Source organism: Physella acuta, unplaced genomic scaffold (assembly GCF_028476545.2).
Source record: "Physella acuta isolate Inbredline_101_S28 unplaced genomic scaffold, ASM2847654v3 ptg000506l, whole genome shotgun sequence".
Lineage (NCBI taxonomy): Eukaryota > Metazoa > Mollusca > Gastropoda > Physidae > Physella > Physella acuta.
This window is the reverse complement of record NW_026732025.1, coordinates 64,234-81,693: the sequence shown is the minus strand read 5'-3', so window position 1 is coordinate 81,693 and position 17,460 is coordinate 64,234. Positions and strand designations below refer to the sequence as shown.

General features: G+C 39.4%; 2 protein-coding genes across 2 annotated transcripts; one reads left to right on the top strand and one right to left on the bottom strand.

Moving 5' to 3' along the window:
- Window positions 1-157: 157 nt before the first annotated feature.
- On the bottom strand, window positions 158-2,898 carry LOC131944741 (tRNA (guanine(26)-N(2))-dimethyltransferase). The gene is made up of 4 exons (XM_059305544.1): window positions 2,824-2,898; window positions 912-2,198; window positions 693-783; window positions 158-501 (listed from the first exon to the last, which is right to left on the bottom strand). The coding sequence occupies exons 2-4, from the start codon at window positions 2,120-2,122 to the stop codon at window positions 220-222; spliced, it is 1,584 nt and encodes a 527-aa protein (XP_059161527.1). The 5' UTR covers window positions 2,123-2,198; window positions 2,824-2,898; the 3' UTR covers window positions 158-219.
- A 1,065-nt stretch (window positions 2,899-3,963) lies between these two features.
- Window positions 3,964-6,737, top strand: LOC131944742 (adenosine receptor A2b). Its single transcript, XM_059305545.1, has 2 exons — window positions 3,964-4,096; window positions 5,299-6,737. Exon 2 carries the CDS (start codon window positions 5,428-5,430, stop codon window positions 6,628-6,630), a length of 1,203 nt encoding a protein of 400 aa, XP_059161528.1. The 5' UTR covers window positions 3,964-4,096; window positions 5,299-5,427; the 3' UTR covers window positions 6,631-6,737.
- The last annotated feature ends 10,723 nt before the right edge of the window (window positions 6,738-17,460 follow it).

The following is a 17,460-nucleotide window of genomic DNA, read 5'->3' as shown; positions in this document are numbered from 1 at the left end:
ATACATTGCAGCAATAGCAAAATGCATCACAATGTTCCCAAACAACATTACAAAACCAAAGGAAGTATAAGTTTCAGTTGTTTATTATGAAAATTAATGATCCATAACAAAACAACATGATAGTATAGTATATAAATATACAGAGCATTCAGTACATACAAATTCACTAGTTTATCATCAACTATAATCATTTTATTAAAAATACACTGGTAAACCAGACTACGATTTCATCTTTTTAGACTTGCCCTGATTTGCTGCACGCTTTTCTGCTAAATCAACATTTAAAGCTCTCTTTGCCTTAGCTTTTGGCCCCCAGCAAGGTTCAGGGTTAGTTTGCCACCTCAGCAGTCCTTTCTCTCGAGACTGAGGGTTAGCATCAGGATGTTCTGTGAAAGATATAACATACTCTGGCGGCTGGTCAAGAATAGCTTTAGCCACAGAGCCAGGTGTTCTTCTTTTTTCACTGACTGGATTGTCCTTTACCCAGGTCCTCATAACATCCTGCAGATTTAAGTTAAAGGTTTTAGACTGTTTCATTCAAGAATGAAAATGATCAAGATATGATTCAAAGATGCTGAAATAAATTTTACTTTTTAAAATATATTTACACATTAGTAATGCTAAAATATGAATGCACACATAAAACAGATTTAAAAAAACATAAAAGATGCAGCAGAATCATTTAAAATTACCCAAACAAACTTGGCAGGAGCATCTGTTTTATAAGAGTTTTTAGCAGCATGTGACAGGGATACTCTGTACCCAGCATTTAACAAAGCTGACCTACAAAATAAGAAAAGCAGTAAGTACTATACCAAAAAAAACTTTAACCTTCAAACTGATAAAAGGATTTTAGATTCAAAGAAATAATAAGTTACTCAGTTAAAAACAAACAGAAAAACAACACATACCTAAATTTAATCATGTTGGGAGGTGTGCAATGCAATATGCCACAAACTGTATCTAGCACATAGAACAGTGGGACATCTGGTAATTCTTCAAGAGCCACACTCAACATTCCTGCTATACGGTCTGCTGTTTTCAACTGAAGACTTCCCTTCTGCGCACGTTCAATAATTTTCTTCACAAATTCTGTATCATGCAAAGGTGCGGACCAGATAGGGCCCCCGACTCTGTGCTGATGTCCACAATGTGGGCAGCTTTGGGGTACAGTAGGGCCAGAACCTGGGATAAACTTAAAGTTTCCTTCCCCCTTAGCAGGGAGCGCCACAGCCATAGGCTGTAAAGTATAGCTGCCACAGCCCACACATTCAAACACCATTGCCTTCTTAGTTGCAGAGTGTTTGACCTGCTTCTGTCCAGTATGAACTCTTACAAAAACCCGAAAATAAAAATCTATGCTAAGAGATATCAATGGTTCAATGTATCTTCCATAGCGATTAGCATGGGAGTCCAAGCAGTTAAGAATTATCCTAATAGCCATTTCATGGCAGAATTTTGAGCGGAGGGAAATGGACCCGTAATTGGCACTACACTTTTCTAATGCGTTTCCACATAGGACGGCAGCATCTGTACAGGTGACACACAGCAGCCCTCCATCAGTCACAGACTGAACAGCAGCATCAAGAAACATGGTTGGGCTTCCATATGGGTCTAAATCTATCACATCAAATTGCTTTTCTATCTGCCTATGCTCGTACATAACCATAGCAGCATCACCTAAATTTGCCTTTACAATGTTCTCAAGCCCATTTTTCTCTATGTTCTTTTCAATAAATGAAACAGCATTCTGGTCAAAATCATTAGCTAAAACTTCTTTCACACCAGGAATCTCAAGTCCAAACCTCACAGACCTCAAGCCAGATGCAGCCAGCCCTTCAAAGATGGTTATCCCATCCTCATATTGTTTCCCAGCTTCCAACACAAGATCTGTCTGAGTCTGGTCCAACCCATCTTCCTCCAGATTTGATGGTTCCTGGTCAGTGGAAAGTTTTTTCTTCTTACATTTAGTCCTGAGCTTTTTAAAGTGCTGCTCTGCATACTCTGATATTATAGCTATGGTCAAATCTCTGTTATACTCCTGGACAGGATTATAAAAAACTGATTGGGGAAGGACTACTTTAGCCAACCCCTCAGAAATCTCTGTGACTGAAGCCGCCATAATTTAATACCTTTTCAGTGCTGATCAAAACAAAGCGAGCCTTTTGATATTAGATTTGAAAACTGTAGACCTAAATCTGTAGAAAAAAAACAGTTAAAGTTTATTAGTTTAATTAAACACACTGAATCAACTATATTTATAATTATACAAAATTGATATAAAATACAATGCCGAGTAACATTATGCCCTAGGCTAAATAAATAGTAATAATAGTCAATAGGCCTACAAAGATAATAGTATTAAATAGTAAAAGGCCTAAATAAAGGATTAAGAATTTAAGATTTAAGGTAGATTCAGATTGGCCTATTCAGTGAATTCACTATTCAGTTCAGTAGTAGTAGCCTAAGTAGTAAGTAGGCTATCCCTATTCTGACTAGACTATTCACTTCAGTAGTATGTAATATTTATTTCTCAGTCAGTAGGTCTATTCAATAGTAGATCGCTATTCATTACTACATACTAGATCTAGATCTACATACATTCATTCACAGCTGATTCATTTTTGATTCAGATTCAGTAGGCCCCCCCTATTCAGTAGGAATACTAGGAACAGTAACACAACAACAGACAGGTGTCAGTACAGTAGGTCTGAGTAGGTGAGTAGGCTATGTCACTCTATATTATTATTATATAGGCCTAGCTGATAGTGGACTACTATATTGTAATGTAATGCAAGAATATAAAATGAGAAATTGATTTACCAAACTCTGTCACTGTCAAGTAGGCTATCAACTCAAGTATCAATGAGTATCATGCTACTTTTAGTTTCATACGTGAGACTTCCGGTAACAAGTCAAATTTAAAAACAAATTCGTGTTTTTTTGTCAACGGAGAAAGATTTTAATGAAAAAAAATAACATTACTCAACATTTAAATCGATCTATATTCTATACTGAGAACCTGACGCGCATATTTGCTATCTCATTAGAAATACAAGTATGAAAATAAACAAACAACAAAACATGTATCGAATACCCAAGATGATTCAGTGCCTTAAATTATTTTAATTTATGTTGCATTCTAGTCTAGGGGGGTCATTCATAAATGTCATTAAATGACGTCACGCTTTTTTTGACGATTTTTACCTCCCCCCTCCCCTCCGTCACACGTCGTCACAAAAAGCCAGACCCCCCCCCCCCCTAAAATGACGTCACACCTCAGCCTACAACCCCCCCCCCTCCTCAAAATTGCAGTTGAATTTTTTTTAAACAGCTATATTTTTCCAAAATCTTGTCTGAACTCTGTCAAAATAGAGTATTTTAATCAATTGTTTTCTAAAACGCAAAATAACGTCTAAAATTCGTTTTCTAACATTGCTTTTTTATAATGCAAAAGTGTGACGTCGCACCATCTGACCCCCCCCCTCCCCCTCATCACACACCGTCACAACATTGCGGACCCCCCCCCCCTCCCCCCTACGAGTGTGACGTCATTTATGGACGACCCCCTAGTGCATTGAACAACGGTTATAAATTTCGAGCGCATGCAATAGGCGACTTTATTCTTAACTAACTAGAAACATACTAGAATCTACTTAATCCTCAGTGTTTCGTGTTTCAACCAGACTTTTTTCTCCGGGGGTGGGATAGGCACTTGATATTTTCGGGGGGGGGGGGCTGTAGACTTTCTTCGGTGGGGAGGGCCCCCCCCCCCCCCCAAGAGATGCCTGGAAGAAACTCTATTAATTCTAACACGGTACTTTAACTGGGAACAGAAATGGAGAATGTCAGAAACAAATCACACGAATGAAAAAGCACACCATCATGCGTAAGAAAAATACAAATTCCTATCTGGAATTTTTTTTTACAAATAAAAGGTGCGCAATAAATCCACACTTATTTCCCTGTAGGAAGTGAATGAACCTTGCTGTGTTCAATAGTACTGCAATATTCGATATAGAAATAATATACATTTTTATTTTCTTGAGCCGTTCAATACAAAGTGTTCCAGGGTTCAGCCATCACGAAAGAGCTTGTAAGTTTCTCTAGTTATGAGTTAAAACATAATCACAGAAAAAATACTTTAAGCCACCGACACATACTAGAATTAGCCTATTATTATTATTAGGTGTAATCTAGTATTAAGTGTAAGTATAGATTGGTATAGAGTATAATTAGTAATTAGTATAATACCTTGAGTCTAACAGACATAGGACAACTATTCATGGCTAATGTACTTAGTAGGCCTACGCTCACTAGAATAATCAATTTCGTTAAATGCGCTCGGGATAAGTGATTTAAAAAATGGAACCAATACGGTATATAAGTACCAAGTGGCGGCCAATGTGCACATATGGGCTGGCTCTCTTGGCCAATATCATAAGAGTTTAAAATTGACAATGTATTTTGTACATTGGCTGGCCAATGCGCTCTCTGGCCGGGATTCCCTGGCCAATGTCCGATGTAGGCTACGGTTTAATGGCGTTTAATTATTTTATGTTTCTCCACCTGTGTACATCACGTCAGTCTAAATTGTCTAATTCCAAATCTTTGATATGTAAATAATTTACCCCAAAATGCCAAGTGATCATATAGAGGGCGGACACTATAAAAAGTATATGTTTACTATATAAATACCAGAAGAGATGCCTGGAAGAAACTCTGCATTCAATTTATGAAAAACCTTTATTTTCATTAATAAATTCAAACGTCGCCACACGAAGCCTTGCTTGGGTGTAAAAAAAAATACTTCAATTCTTTCAAGAGAGACTGTCGATAACGTAGTTACCGAGGAAGATCTTGAGAACATTTGCATGAATCGTAAAGTAAATATTCATCTTTAGACCACGATTCATTGGTCACAGTTCACATTTGCTGAAGGTGTAAAAACAAGCTACTATGTATTTCTAAATGTCATAACATAAAGGTTCGTAAATAGTTCGAATGTTTCTGTCATTTACTTTAATTAATAATCAATAAAGACCTTATTTCATGATCATAATGGTATAAAAATAACCTACAGACTGCTCATGATCTTCTAATAAGGACTTCGGCCGGTCAATGGTAGGTTATATTGGCCAATACGCACATTGGCTGACTTCGGACTTAGACCGTATTATATATATATATATATATATATATATATATATATATATATATATATATATATATATATATATATATATATATATATATATATATAATACATATGGTATTTATTCTTTTTTTTAAACATAGGTTTGTAAGCATATCCCCGAAGCTGAAATCTTGAAATGCATACACTACTCAGTGTTGTGAATACGATCACCAAGTTTGACAGGAAACACACAGTTATACACGAGAGAGATTCCGGCTAGAACTGACACGATGGAGGAAGAGTTCGACATCGGTGACATCCTTGCTGACACCTACATCCCTATCAGCCATTTGGAGGAGGAGCGCATAGCAAAAGCTTATCGAATCTCCTCGTATATTTGTCTAGGCATCATGCCGCCCATCATCATCTGTAACATTATGATTTTCTGTGGGATGACCCTGTACCCCGGCTTCTACACCAGTATCAACGTTCTTCTAATGAACCTAGCCATTGCTGACTTCCTTATGGGGATCTTCGGACTGCCTTTTTACGTACTCAGCAGCCTGCCGCTTACGAAGGACTATGTTTTCTCCCATAAATATACTTGTCTAACGAGGTTCGCTTCTATGGTGCTTTGTGCAGGGGGATCGCTCTACTCTTTAATGTTCATCTCGTTAGACCGCTACTTCGCTATAATGTGGCCGCTACACTACTATTCCAAGATCGGCGTCAGCTGTACAGTTCACTGCATGCAAGTGTTTTGGTTGTATATTGTGGTTCTGGCGTTCATTCCTCTTTTGGGATACAATCAGTACGACGATAAAGTTATGCCACTGAGCGAGAGATGTAGCTTCACCAACGTACTGCCTCTAGCATACATCTTGTGGATCGTTGTAGTCGTTGCCCTAGGGTGCATTGTCACGTCGCTTATTTTGAATATTCGTATCGCCTGCACCATTCGGAATAAACGGAAACGACGAAGCAGCATCAGCCTTCCCCGCCGAAATAGTACTTTAAACGTTTTTCTCCGTGTCAGTAACATACACATAACAATCGTACTCATGTTTTTATTTATTATCCTGTGGCTTCCGTTTTTAGCTGTCTCGTTGATAAAATCTCTAAAAATTATCAACCCGGTTGATATGGAAATCGCGTACTGTTCCGCCATGTTGATCAGTTTTATCAACTCGCTGGTGAATGCCCCGGTGTACGCGTTCTTCAGAATGGAGTACAGGGAGGTGTACAAGATCATGCTGACGTCACTTCCCTGGCACTGGAGAAAGGAGCTGAGGGACCTCCACAGACGGACGCACGCGATGTTCCACTGCACGCTAGAAGACTACATGAGCTGCGTGGAGTGTCCGGAACACACCATAGACAACCAAGAGGAAATCATTCGCCACGGGTCCTCAGTGGATCGCCATGAGTGCTTGCATACGATAAGTTTTGAAGATATTGAACAGAAACAATTGAGTGATGAGACAAGCCAATAAAAATATCTGTAAAATCAAGTTTAATAAGCAACAATGAGTGTTTTAAGAATACTGTCATACTTGTGTTGGTTTTATTATACGAATGTATTGGTGCATATTAACATCTATCTCAGTGAAAAGATTTTTTTCTGTGTTTAAATTGAAAGATGGCGTTTTCGTTTATTGGCTAATATAAATTGTAGATGTCACTTGTCTAGTTTTTGGAGGATACATTTGTGTTTGTGTAATGTATTGGTATATGTATTTAGTATGTTGGCATATATGTTTAGTGTTTTGGCATATGTGTGTAGTGTGTTGGTATGTGTCTAGTGTTTTGGCATATATGTGTAGTGTTTTTCTACAAGTATAAGCTGTTTGGTCTATTGCTTCTTAACATTACTACACGTTAGAGGATTTTTTAAAAATTGAAAGATGGCGTTGTCGTTTATTGGCTAATATAAATTGTATTCTTGTCTATTTTTTGGAGAATACATTTGTGTTTGTGTAATGTATTGGCATATGTATGTAGTATGTTGGCATATATGTATAGTGTTTTGGTATATGTGTAGTGTGTTGTGGTATACGTGTGTAGTGTTTTGGCATATATGTAGTGTGTTAGCGTATATGTGTAATGTGATGACATGTGTGTGTAGTGTTAGCATATGTTTGAAGTTTGATGATATATGTGTGTAGTGTGCTAGCATATGTGTGCAGTTTTTTTTACTGCAAGTATAAGCTGTTTGGTCAATGGCTACTTAACATCGATACATGTCTGAGGATTTTTTTGTGAGGACGTTTAACATTCACACCATCAGAAATGACAAAAACTGAACCACTACCACATGACAGTATATATCATGCATGACAAACTCTCGATTTCTATTTTTGCAACTTTCCAATACTTATCTTATGCTTAGTATACGAGAAAGTAAAAACAACCATTTTTAATACTTTTTATTTTTTATTTATTTTTTGGTACCTTTTCCCTATAACAAAGTTTATTAAAAGCGCAGTATTTCTTTCAGGTATGTCATCTCTCCAAAGATGGAAGGACACTGGTTAAAGTATATATTTTTAATATATTTTCAGTGGACGTGTTTTTTGGGGGTGGGGTGGGAGGAGAGGGTGTGGCAAAGAGATGCTTGAAAGAAACTCTGTCACCCCCACCACCACAGAACAAAATGTCTAAAAGAATCCCGGCAACAATCCTAGAGTCGCTAGATGAATAAACGACATTTGTGCTACAAACACTCACGGACGGAAGAAAATCCCATTAGAGATTACTCGTTTTCGTTTGGTTCAGGAGAAACCGAATCGTCTCGTGTTGTACTCAGGCGAGTGAGTTGAGGATCATACGCTGGATACAGCCGGCTGTGAATGTCCAGTAGAACCACACAACCAGCGCACAAAATCAGGACTAGCACACCCAAGTAACCAATAGCAACAGCGGACGTCCGCGGGTCGTCAGTGCTGGTTAGTCCACGATGGTAAGAAGATAACTTGGACTTTTTCAGCTTGAGGTTAAATTCTTCAACCATTGATGTGTACTTTGTCAATGGTTGATTACAGGAACATGGGCATTTATCGAAATTTGTTTTTAAGTCTGGTTTTTGACAAAGGCATTTGTAACTACCGATTGTATTGATACAAATTGAGTGACAGTATGAATCAGGGGACGGGCATGGAGAAGTCTCGCATTCGTCAACATCCACGCAGGTGTTTCCGTGTAGAGAGTACCCAATTGGACATGCGCAGTGGTAGGATCCGTGAGTGTTAACACAAAGATGGGAACAGTTTGAAGATGAGCTCTGACACTCGTCTACATCCACACAGGTTTTATTATCTGACGATAGAGCTAACCCTTCTGGGCATGCGCAGATGTAACCCGGAAACACATCTTGACAAAGATGGCTGCAGTTATTCGAGACTTTGCAAAATACAGCCTCGGAAATATTACTATTAAATCTACACATAAAGTTATATAAACGTTCGTTGCAATCGTCTTCAAGAAACATAATCTTCTTCATCGGCAACAGGACATAGTAACACGAACCATCGTTTCTGTTATCGTCGTTGTCTTTGCTGGGCAAAAACGAGGCATTGAGTTCCTCTTTCAGCAGCCAGTACTGACTGCAGGATTCGACGTCCCTAACGCCAAGATCTAACCACAGCTGGCGTATGCTGGTGTTCAGGTTGACTAGGACTTGATCCAGGTCGCTGTTTGACTCAAACATCGGCATCGTTGACCCAATGCTGGTGCAGAACTTACGAGCGTTGAAAAAGTTGTCTTTGAAACTGGAGAGCCAGTATTTGTTGTTGTCTGCCCCTTCAATGGCGACAAACGCCGGCGGGTCTTGCGTGAAAATGTGTACGACATTGTAGGACAGTGCTGGGGAGAGGAACAATACAATACAATATCAGAGGGAGCTTATAAACCTTCAGGGTGGGGCACGTAAAGCCTTCAGAGTTTGGCACTTAAAACCTACAGGGTGGGGGGGGGGGGGGGCACTTAAAACCAAACCTTCAAGGTGGGGGGCACTTAAAACCTTCAGGGTGGTGGTACTTAAAACCTTAGGATGGGGGCACTTAAAACCTTCAGGGTGGGGGGGGGGGCACTTAAAACCAGGATGGGGCACTAAAACCTTTAGGGGGGTTCACTTAAAACCAGGGTGGGGGGGGGGCTCTTACAACCTTCAGGGTGGGGAGAGGCACTTAAAACCTTCAGGGTGGGGGAGGAGCTCTTAAAACCTCCAGGGTGGGGGGTGGAGTGGGTGGACGACTTTTGATATATTTTTTCTAAAAATTACATATAGTTTCATTTCGTCTATGGGGTACTGTCCCTCCACCTTTCCCCAATCCTGAAATAAACTATTTACTTAATACATTAATAAACTAAAAATTAAGAGATAAAAAAAGTTAATACATAATTGTAAAAGTCAATTAACCAGGTTATTTTAAAAAATGTAATTACTTAACTGTCAAAAGTATGATCTTTTACTCTACACAGTTAGTGATTGAGGATCGATATGCTAAATTTAATCATGTTTGATTTCCTTCTTCATACCAGACAGGTTAAATCTCTGGCTCATGCTATTTGGTCTGGGTGGCGGGATTATCCACGTCACTATCTGCTTGGTTGGGGGTGTGGTGGTGTGTGTGTGTGGGGGGGGGGGGGGGGGGGAGGGGAGGGGGGGGGGTAACGTCAAACTCAGTGTGAGCCCCATTCAAGAGTATTTTAGATTTCACCGTGGTTAGCAGGAGATAAATACAAGAAGATTGGCATCAGTTCACACTTTAAACTTGAATCTAGTAAAGTTCCCTGTCTAACCTTACGGTCAGTGAGTTCAACTGTAACATTTACCTTTGGGTATGAAGTGATAATGTGGTCAGCACTATGCCCAGCCGCCTTTAATATCCCTAACGTGAGTCATGTACCCAGCAGAGCTAGGTGGACTGAGGGACGTCTTACGGACTCGTGCCCGGGGTACACTAAACTCGTATCCGTGGCGACCAAAATACACAGTTTGATATAAAATGGCTATACCAAGGCCTAAAAGAAAAACAATTCTAAAACGTCCTCTATTTATCATAAAAATGTATGATCAGTCGCTTATTGTATACATTTAAAGCAGTGGTTTTTAACCTTTTTGGAGGTACCGAACCCCACCAGGTTCATATGCGCATTCGCCAAATCTTTTTAGTAAATCTATTGTCCGCACTGACAAAATCTAATATAAGTCGGGTATGTGTCTTTACCTCCGCTGAAACCCTGAGACTGACTCAACGAACCCCTGGAGTTCGATCGAACTTAGGATAAGAACCACTACTCTAAAGTAATGTTACCCTTGTTTATTAAATAGACTACATTAGCAACTTACCCAGCAGAATTAGAACCAAGTTTGGCCTCTGAAACATCGTAATGTCATTCAGTCACGAGAATCAACATCAACTTTTGAGCTTGTGTAGTAGTTACCTGTCGGATAATAGAATGCCGAAAATTATTGGAGATGTCTAGCAAAAATATATGTTCTAAAGTCTTCATTATCAGAATAATGCCACAAAATATTTTGTAGTTACCTTAAAGTTATTACAGTACCAAAGTTACTTGAGTTATTTAGGTTACTGCAGTAACAACATACTGAATTATATGGCAGCTCTTGCTGTGGTAAAAATCTTTAAGATATCTAAACTTTATTTCACATCCAACTAGTTTAAGTTTTAGTATCGTGACGTATTGGAGTAATCTTTAAGTAATTACAGTACCAGGAGTCAGAATCCGTGAACTTATTGCGTTTTAATTTGACTTAAGCCTCCCATGGGCATTAACCTTTAATCTAATTTTAATATAGTGGCATTAATTTAGAAGTTTCCAGCATAAATCGTTTTTCGAAATGTAAAACAAACGTATGATATGTTCACACTTTATTTAGTAAATCAGAAATAATATTTAGTAACTAACCCGCCTTATAAAATCCAACAAATAAAAAAAGTTTTGTTAAAATTTTCTTAAAGCGCTGAAACAAAATGTACGAGTCTAACACAAGACAACACCACCGGGTTCTTTAAGGTGGAGCAATACAATGGCAGCATGCAGCAGTGTTGTGTGGGGCGATAAATCAATAGTCGACAAGTCAGTTTTTGTTGGCGTAAGTTGGTTGACTATGTACAGAGTCACGTGACTACAGACCAAGTGACTAATGTAGGCTAGATGTCTACAGACCAAGTGACTAATATAGGCTAGATGCCTACAGAACTATTGGCTACAGTAGGCCTACAAGCGGACTACAGATCAAGTGACTAGACTAGATGACTACAGAACTATTGGCTACATTAGGCCTACAATTAGACTACAGACCAAGTGACTATTGTAGGCTAGATGAAGACAACGAGAGTACAGTAAGAGTTCATTATCTGAAAAAGTTAGCCTACCTCCTCGTATCATTACTTTTTGCAATTGAACACATCAAAAACCTCATACAATTTAATTAACTTAAACTCCATTGCCTAGCTGTAGCGAGTAATTTGTCAATTAATATTTTGGTACAGAATCATCAAGTTGGTAAAAACGTAAATGCTTTTATTCTTTAGACAACCAGATCGTGTCTTGACAATATCAACTTGTCTTGAGCTTAAATTAAAGACCAAAGAATTCAATTAAACGATGTTTTTTTTTCTGCCGTAGTATTTTTTACATTCAACTCGTTGGGTCGAATTGTGTGAATGGTTGGGGGGGGGGGGAGGGGGTGAGTAAAGGTGGGGAGATCAACACTTATGTACAAGGTCGGTACAAGAGAATTTAAAAATAAAAACCTAACGCAGCAAAGTCACGATTTGATTCTTAAACCTGGACTCGGACATTTTAACGGCCAAGTTTAACGTCAATAACAAAAACAAATAGCACTAGAGTAATACAAATACACCAGCAGCAATCTAATGTGGAGTACCGGAACGTTTGTTGCCTGCTTATGGAAGATGTTTTTGCCAGATAAAATTGAACAAATTGGGATTAACATAAAAGCATTGTGAATGTTAGTCGTATTCTCAATGGTTTTGAAAACGAACTTTTTAAAAATTAATTGATTAGATAAAATGCTTTGATTTTTAAGTACCAGATTTGATCAGTAGTAATTTCATTACAGACCTCAGTGCAAAGAATCATTTTCTTTTGACCATCGATTTCTTGTTGCTATTTTAAACCTTGATAGTTAAGTAATTGTGTGGCCAGCCTTTTGTCCGTATATTTTTTTACTTTCCCCAACTTAAGCTGGGCATCCATTAGAGCTGAGTGTAGAGCTCTCATTAGTGGAGAACCCGGCGTGCTACTTCTTGTGGTTAAACACACCTAGACACACAGAACTTATTCAACCACAACCACGATAATCTTAACAGTAACAACACAACCAAGTACTTCAACATACTTCATTTCAAATTACAACATTACAGATCATAACCACTAAACACAACCACCAATCATAACCATCTACCACAACCATCTTAACCACAACCATGTGATACACCTGCCACACAGACATCAACCAACTACCACAACCACCTTCAAAAACTACATACCACAACCTGCAATCAACGACCACAACACTCCAGACCCTACTTCTACAACCACAACCCACATTTACCAACCATTCACTACCTACCATAACCCTGCGATAAGCTGCACCATTAGACACCTCCAACCCTCATGTTATGTCAGGACCCTCACCACAACACTAACTCGTCATCGTGTTGTCTGATCTCAACCTTTTCAACCCTGTCTTGGATAAATAATCCTTGCACAATGTTACAGGGGAAGTAACTCTAAAAATGTGATAGTAAAACTATTTTCACAAGATTACTTCCCTTACACCTGCACTGATAAAAAATCTCAATTTTTTTCCTTTTAGCTATACCACCACTGAATTTTTTTTAACATCACACTTCTTTATGTGACTTGATCTCTGCCAGAAAATAATAAAATAACACGGCGATGTGGCCAGATGTAGCAATGGCCTCAGATAACATACTTGTGTGGCCAGACAAGTCGCAACCGTGACCTCACAAATATAATTAACCTTTGTCGAGAAGGGTCGTTGGAGATACTCAACAGACATGGACAGAAAATATAAGAAGGTTTACGGTGTTTATTTGTATTCCTGAGTGGGGGGTAGAAGCCCCGGGGTAGGGAGGGCGGGGCAGTGTATAGCTTGTGACGGGCACAAGTTGTTTTTTGTTTAATTCGTGGGAAATTAAGGGCAGTTAACTAGCTGTTGACGGGTTGCTGTGTCCGGATGGTGTAGAGATGTACATGTCAGATGTTTGCTCCGTGGTATGTTGAGATGAGAAACAAAGACGGCAACACACAAAGCCATCAAAGGCGGGAAGGGAAGTGTAAATAATGAAAGATGCTAGAAGAAATATAGCGTGACTTGTGTACATCGAGCGAAATTTATCAGTTTCAGAAAACACCACGCTTCACCCCACCCACCCTACACATAATCACACCCCACCACACTGAATACGTAACTACAAACTCCACTACCGCACCACCCCCTTCCAGTTGTATAAATATGTTCACAATTGTTTAAGAGTATTAACATAAAAATACATATGTTTGTTTTTGTGGACATAAAACCTAGTTTTCCAAGGTATGTTGAAGTGGAGGGTGTGGTAGGGGTGGTGTGGTAGATGTGGGGGAGGGGGGTTGTATGGGTGGAGGCTGTGGTAGTGTTAGGGTAGAGGGTGCGGAGGGTGTGGGAATGTGGTAAGTGTGGTATGTGTGGTAGGTGTGGGGTGTGGTAGATGTAGGGGTGTGGTAGATGTGGGGTGTGGTAGATGTGGGGTGTGGTAGGTGTGGGGTGTGGTAGATGTGGGGTGTGGTAGGTGTGGGGTGTGGTAGATGTGGGGTGTGGTAGATGTAGGGGTGTGGTAGATGTGGGGGTGTAGTAGATGTGGGGGTGTAGTAGATGTGGGGGTGTAGTGGGTGTGGGGGTGTAGTAGGTGTGGGGGTGTAGTGGGTGTGGGGGTGTAGTAGGTGTGGGGGTGTAGTAGGTGTGGGGGTGTAGTGGGTGTGGGGGTGTAGTAGGTTTGGGGGTGTAGTGGGTGTGGGGGTGTAGTAGGTGTGGGGGTGTAGTAGGTGTGGGGGTGTAGTAGGTGTGGGGGTGTAGTGGGTGTGGGGGTGTAGTAGGTGTGGGGGTGTGGAATGGGTGGGGGTGTGGTAAGGGTGGGGGTGTGGTAAGGGTGGGGGTGTAGTAGGTGTGGGGGTGTGGTAGGGGTGCGGGTGTGGTAAGGGTGGGGGTTTTGGTAGGAGTAGGGGTAGAAGGTGTAGAGGGTGTGGTAGATGTGGGGGTGTGGTAGGGGTGGGGGTGGGGTGTGGTAGGGGTGGAGGCTTTGGTAGGGGTAGAGGGTGTGGGGGAGTGGGGGAGTGGTAAAGAAAAACATGTCGCCCCCCCCCCTGAGCTGGCCATTCTTGTGCTGCCCGTGGGTCACCAGTAAGAGTATGCCGCACATAATTGCACTAATTGAATCTGGACAGTGTCCGTTGACAGCTTTCATTAATGTAAGACGCTGTGTGTCTGTGTAATGTTGGTTATGACAGTCGGGCAGAAGGTAGGCAGGAGATGGGTGGGGTTTTGTTACGTTTAAGTTGTTGAAGAGAGGGGCGGTAATCAAGCAATCATTTCCTTCGGTGGGTAGCGGGCCGTGGGTATTTATTTGTAAATCAAGAAAAGGCAATTTAAACGTTACAAAAAAAAATAAAAAATATGTGTATATATATATATATGTTCTGTAATTATGGTGTAAATTTTTAAAAAAATTTAAAGTTGTAGTCCTAGTAAATTTATGATTAGGTTCTTTAATACCCGGAAAAGTTCGACCTACACTGAGATATTGAAAGGTACATAGGGAGTTCGTACATTCATATTCATTATTCATTTCATACACAATTAAAATGTAAAACATACTGAAGTATGGATAGTAAAAACACCCACACCCACCCTTTACCCCCCCCCCCCCCCCAATACAGCAACTAAAACAACAACAATAATAAACGCAATAATAAAAATGTTTCAGCCCACCCCCCCCCCCCCCCCTAGTTACCGCCCCATACTTCGAAACCCATGATTTTCAGTTTTCATCTATTTGGATGGTTCACGGTTAAATAAAGTTAGATATTTATCACTTTACAATACTGAATGATAAAAAATTCAAACAAACTAGATCACACCATTTTCAAACACGCCTTCAAAGCTCACAGAAAGGAGGAAAGGGGGGGGGGGGGGTCAGTAGATGGGCAGAACAGTTTTTCAAAATCGGGAATTACCGAACGCTGCGCAATTAATATAACGGTAGAGAAAAAAAACACCGCCCGCTAATATTTCTATAATCACAAACAAGTTATTCAATTTTCCTCTCCCCGGGGCCATTAATAGCCATGGAGACACATGTTTTTTCACCGGGGTAGGGATGACATTATTCAGGCTGGCGCCGGACATGATACGGGCGGGACATGTCAAATGTCACAGTTTATAAATAGATGGGGCCGGAATTCGTCCAACTTTCATTCTCCCCTTTCATCGATGCATGTTTTATGATCATCTTAGACGCCCGATACTTCTTTCATTTTTCTTTTTTTTTTTTTTACAAGTTTTTATTACAAGCTTTTATTTAACTTACTTCCTCTGTCTGTCGTCAGTCGTCAGTCTGTCTAGATCGAAACGCCCGAGCGAAATTGCAGGTATTTCTAACTGACAGATACGTTTCGTAGTTGGTACGTGGGTCAAGACATGAAGACAATGCATTATGACATTCAATTTGACTTAATTAGTCGACTAATTAATTTTTTATGAATTAATTAAAATTTTTATTTTTTATTTTTTGACACTATTGTAGGGTATGGTATGGGCCATTATTATTTTATATTTGTTAAATTTAAAAGAAAATTATTTTAGTTGTTGTTGTTATATTCTTGTAGTTGATTACTGTTACTATTATTATTATGATTATTATTATGATTAATATTATTATTATTACAATTATTATTACTATTGGTATTATTATATTATATGAAACAGAATTGCTTCGAGATTTGTAATGTAGAAATGTATTCAAAATATGATAAAAAATGAATTACTAACGAGGAAAGAGTATGGAGATAAGGAGGAAGAGGAAAGAGGGAGGTGAAAGTGTCTTCTAACAGAAGTTGTCAAAAGAAACAACGTGTTAAAGCTGTCCAGACATGCTCCCTCTACCCACCCCCTCCCGAGGGTGTCGAGCCTTCTACTATTGTCTCTCCCCTGTAAACAAAACAAAAAAGTCGTTAGTTAAGCGTTGATTTCACGTATTACGGTACATACAGCTGAAAGATAAACGTGTACAGCTTTGAGACTGAGTTTATAAATTATTTCTCATTTACCTTCACAATAAAACACGCATGTTCAGCCTATAAAAGGGGTTATAATTTTCTTAACGCACGTTGAATAATAAAATCATTTCTCGTAGAGAATTCCGCGAATCTCGTAATGACTTGATGTGTAATTGCCTAAGACAGATCGGAGTTTACCTATCCGGTATTGCGCATGTTAGCGAATGTGGGAATATTCGCGAAAGTTTTTCTTTTTCTCTCGTATTGTTACGTCATAGGTAACCCAACGACCTGTCTGTATTTCGTCAGTCGGCGTTTTGTCCGATTCAGCTTTTTGCTTTTTACATATTTTCCTGGTACCCCATTTTGATGCTAAAAAAAACTAAACGCGGACAAGAGCAAGATAAGTTTCTAAATTGCGGATATTTTAGTTAAGTGATACACCTGGTATTTTCTTCAGCAAAAATTTTTATTTCTAAAATTTTTATATCCTATGTTATTCCCCCACCCCACTCCACTCCACGTGATGGTGGGGGTATGGGGAGGTGGGGGAGAGGTTAAAAGTCGATGAAGACATTGTAATCGCGTGAAGAGTGCTGTTCAAAAGTTCCCGGTTATTGCAAGTTAAGTTCCCCCGGGATTTCATTGCCTCTTGCAGGTCCGCACGTGTAGGCTGAGCGTTGATGGAGATCTTATACCGCAACATAAAGGGCGACCATCGTGAAAAAAAATGAGATGTACCGTCGCTTAAAGGACGACAATCTTGTAAAAAATAAAGCATTAAAGATAATACTCTTGTCTAGGCTTAAGACGAACCGTGTGTTGTAAAATATATTTTTTAAAATAATTTTTTGAACAACTATCACACAGCTATTATTATATGTATAAGGGTAAATATTTTTAATGAAGTTCAACTTTTAAAATGATGAAATTGTGAGGCTGATGATGTGTTTCATAAATTGTTTTCACCTGTTTAAAGAGGTATGTTAATGGTT

What these genes read in the sequence shown, in the direction of transcription:
- LOC131944741 (XM_059305544.1), bottom strand. Translation starts at nt 2,122, where the DNA reads ATGGCGGCTTCAGTCACAGAGATTTCTGAGGGGTTGGCTAAAGTAGTC. An exon ending in CCCAACATGATTAAATTTAG is followed by an intron (nt 784 to 911) that starts GTATGTGTTGTT and finishes CTTATTTTGTAG; the next exon opens with GTCAGCTTTGTTAAATGCTG. An exon ending in CTCCTGCCAAGTTTGTTTGG is followed by an intron (nt 502 to 692) that starts GTAATTTTAAAT and finishes TTAAATCTGCAG; the next exon opens with GATGTTATGAGGACCTGGGT.
- LOC131944742 (XM_059305545.1), top strand. Translation starts at nt 5,428, where the DNA reads ATGGAGGAAGAGTTCGACATCGGTGACATCCTTGCTGACACCTACATC.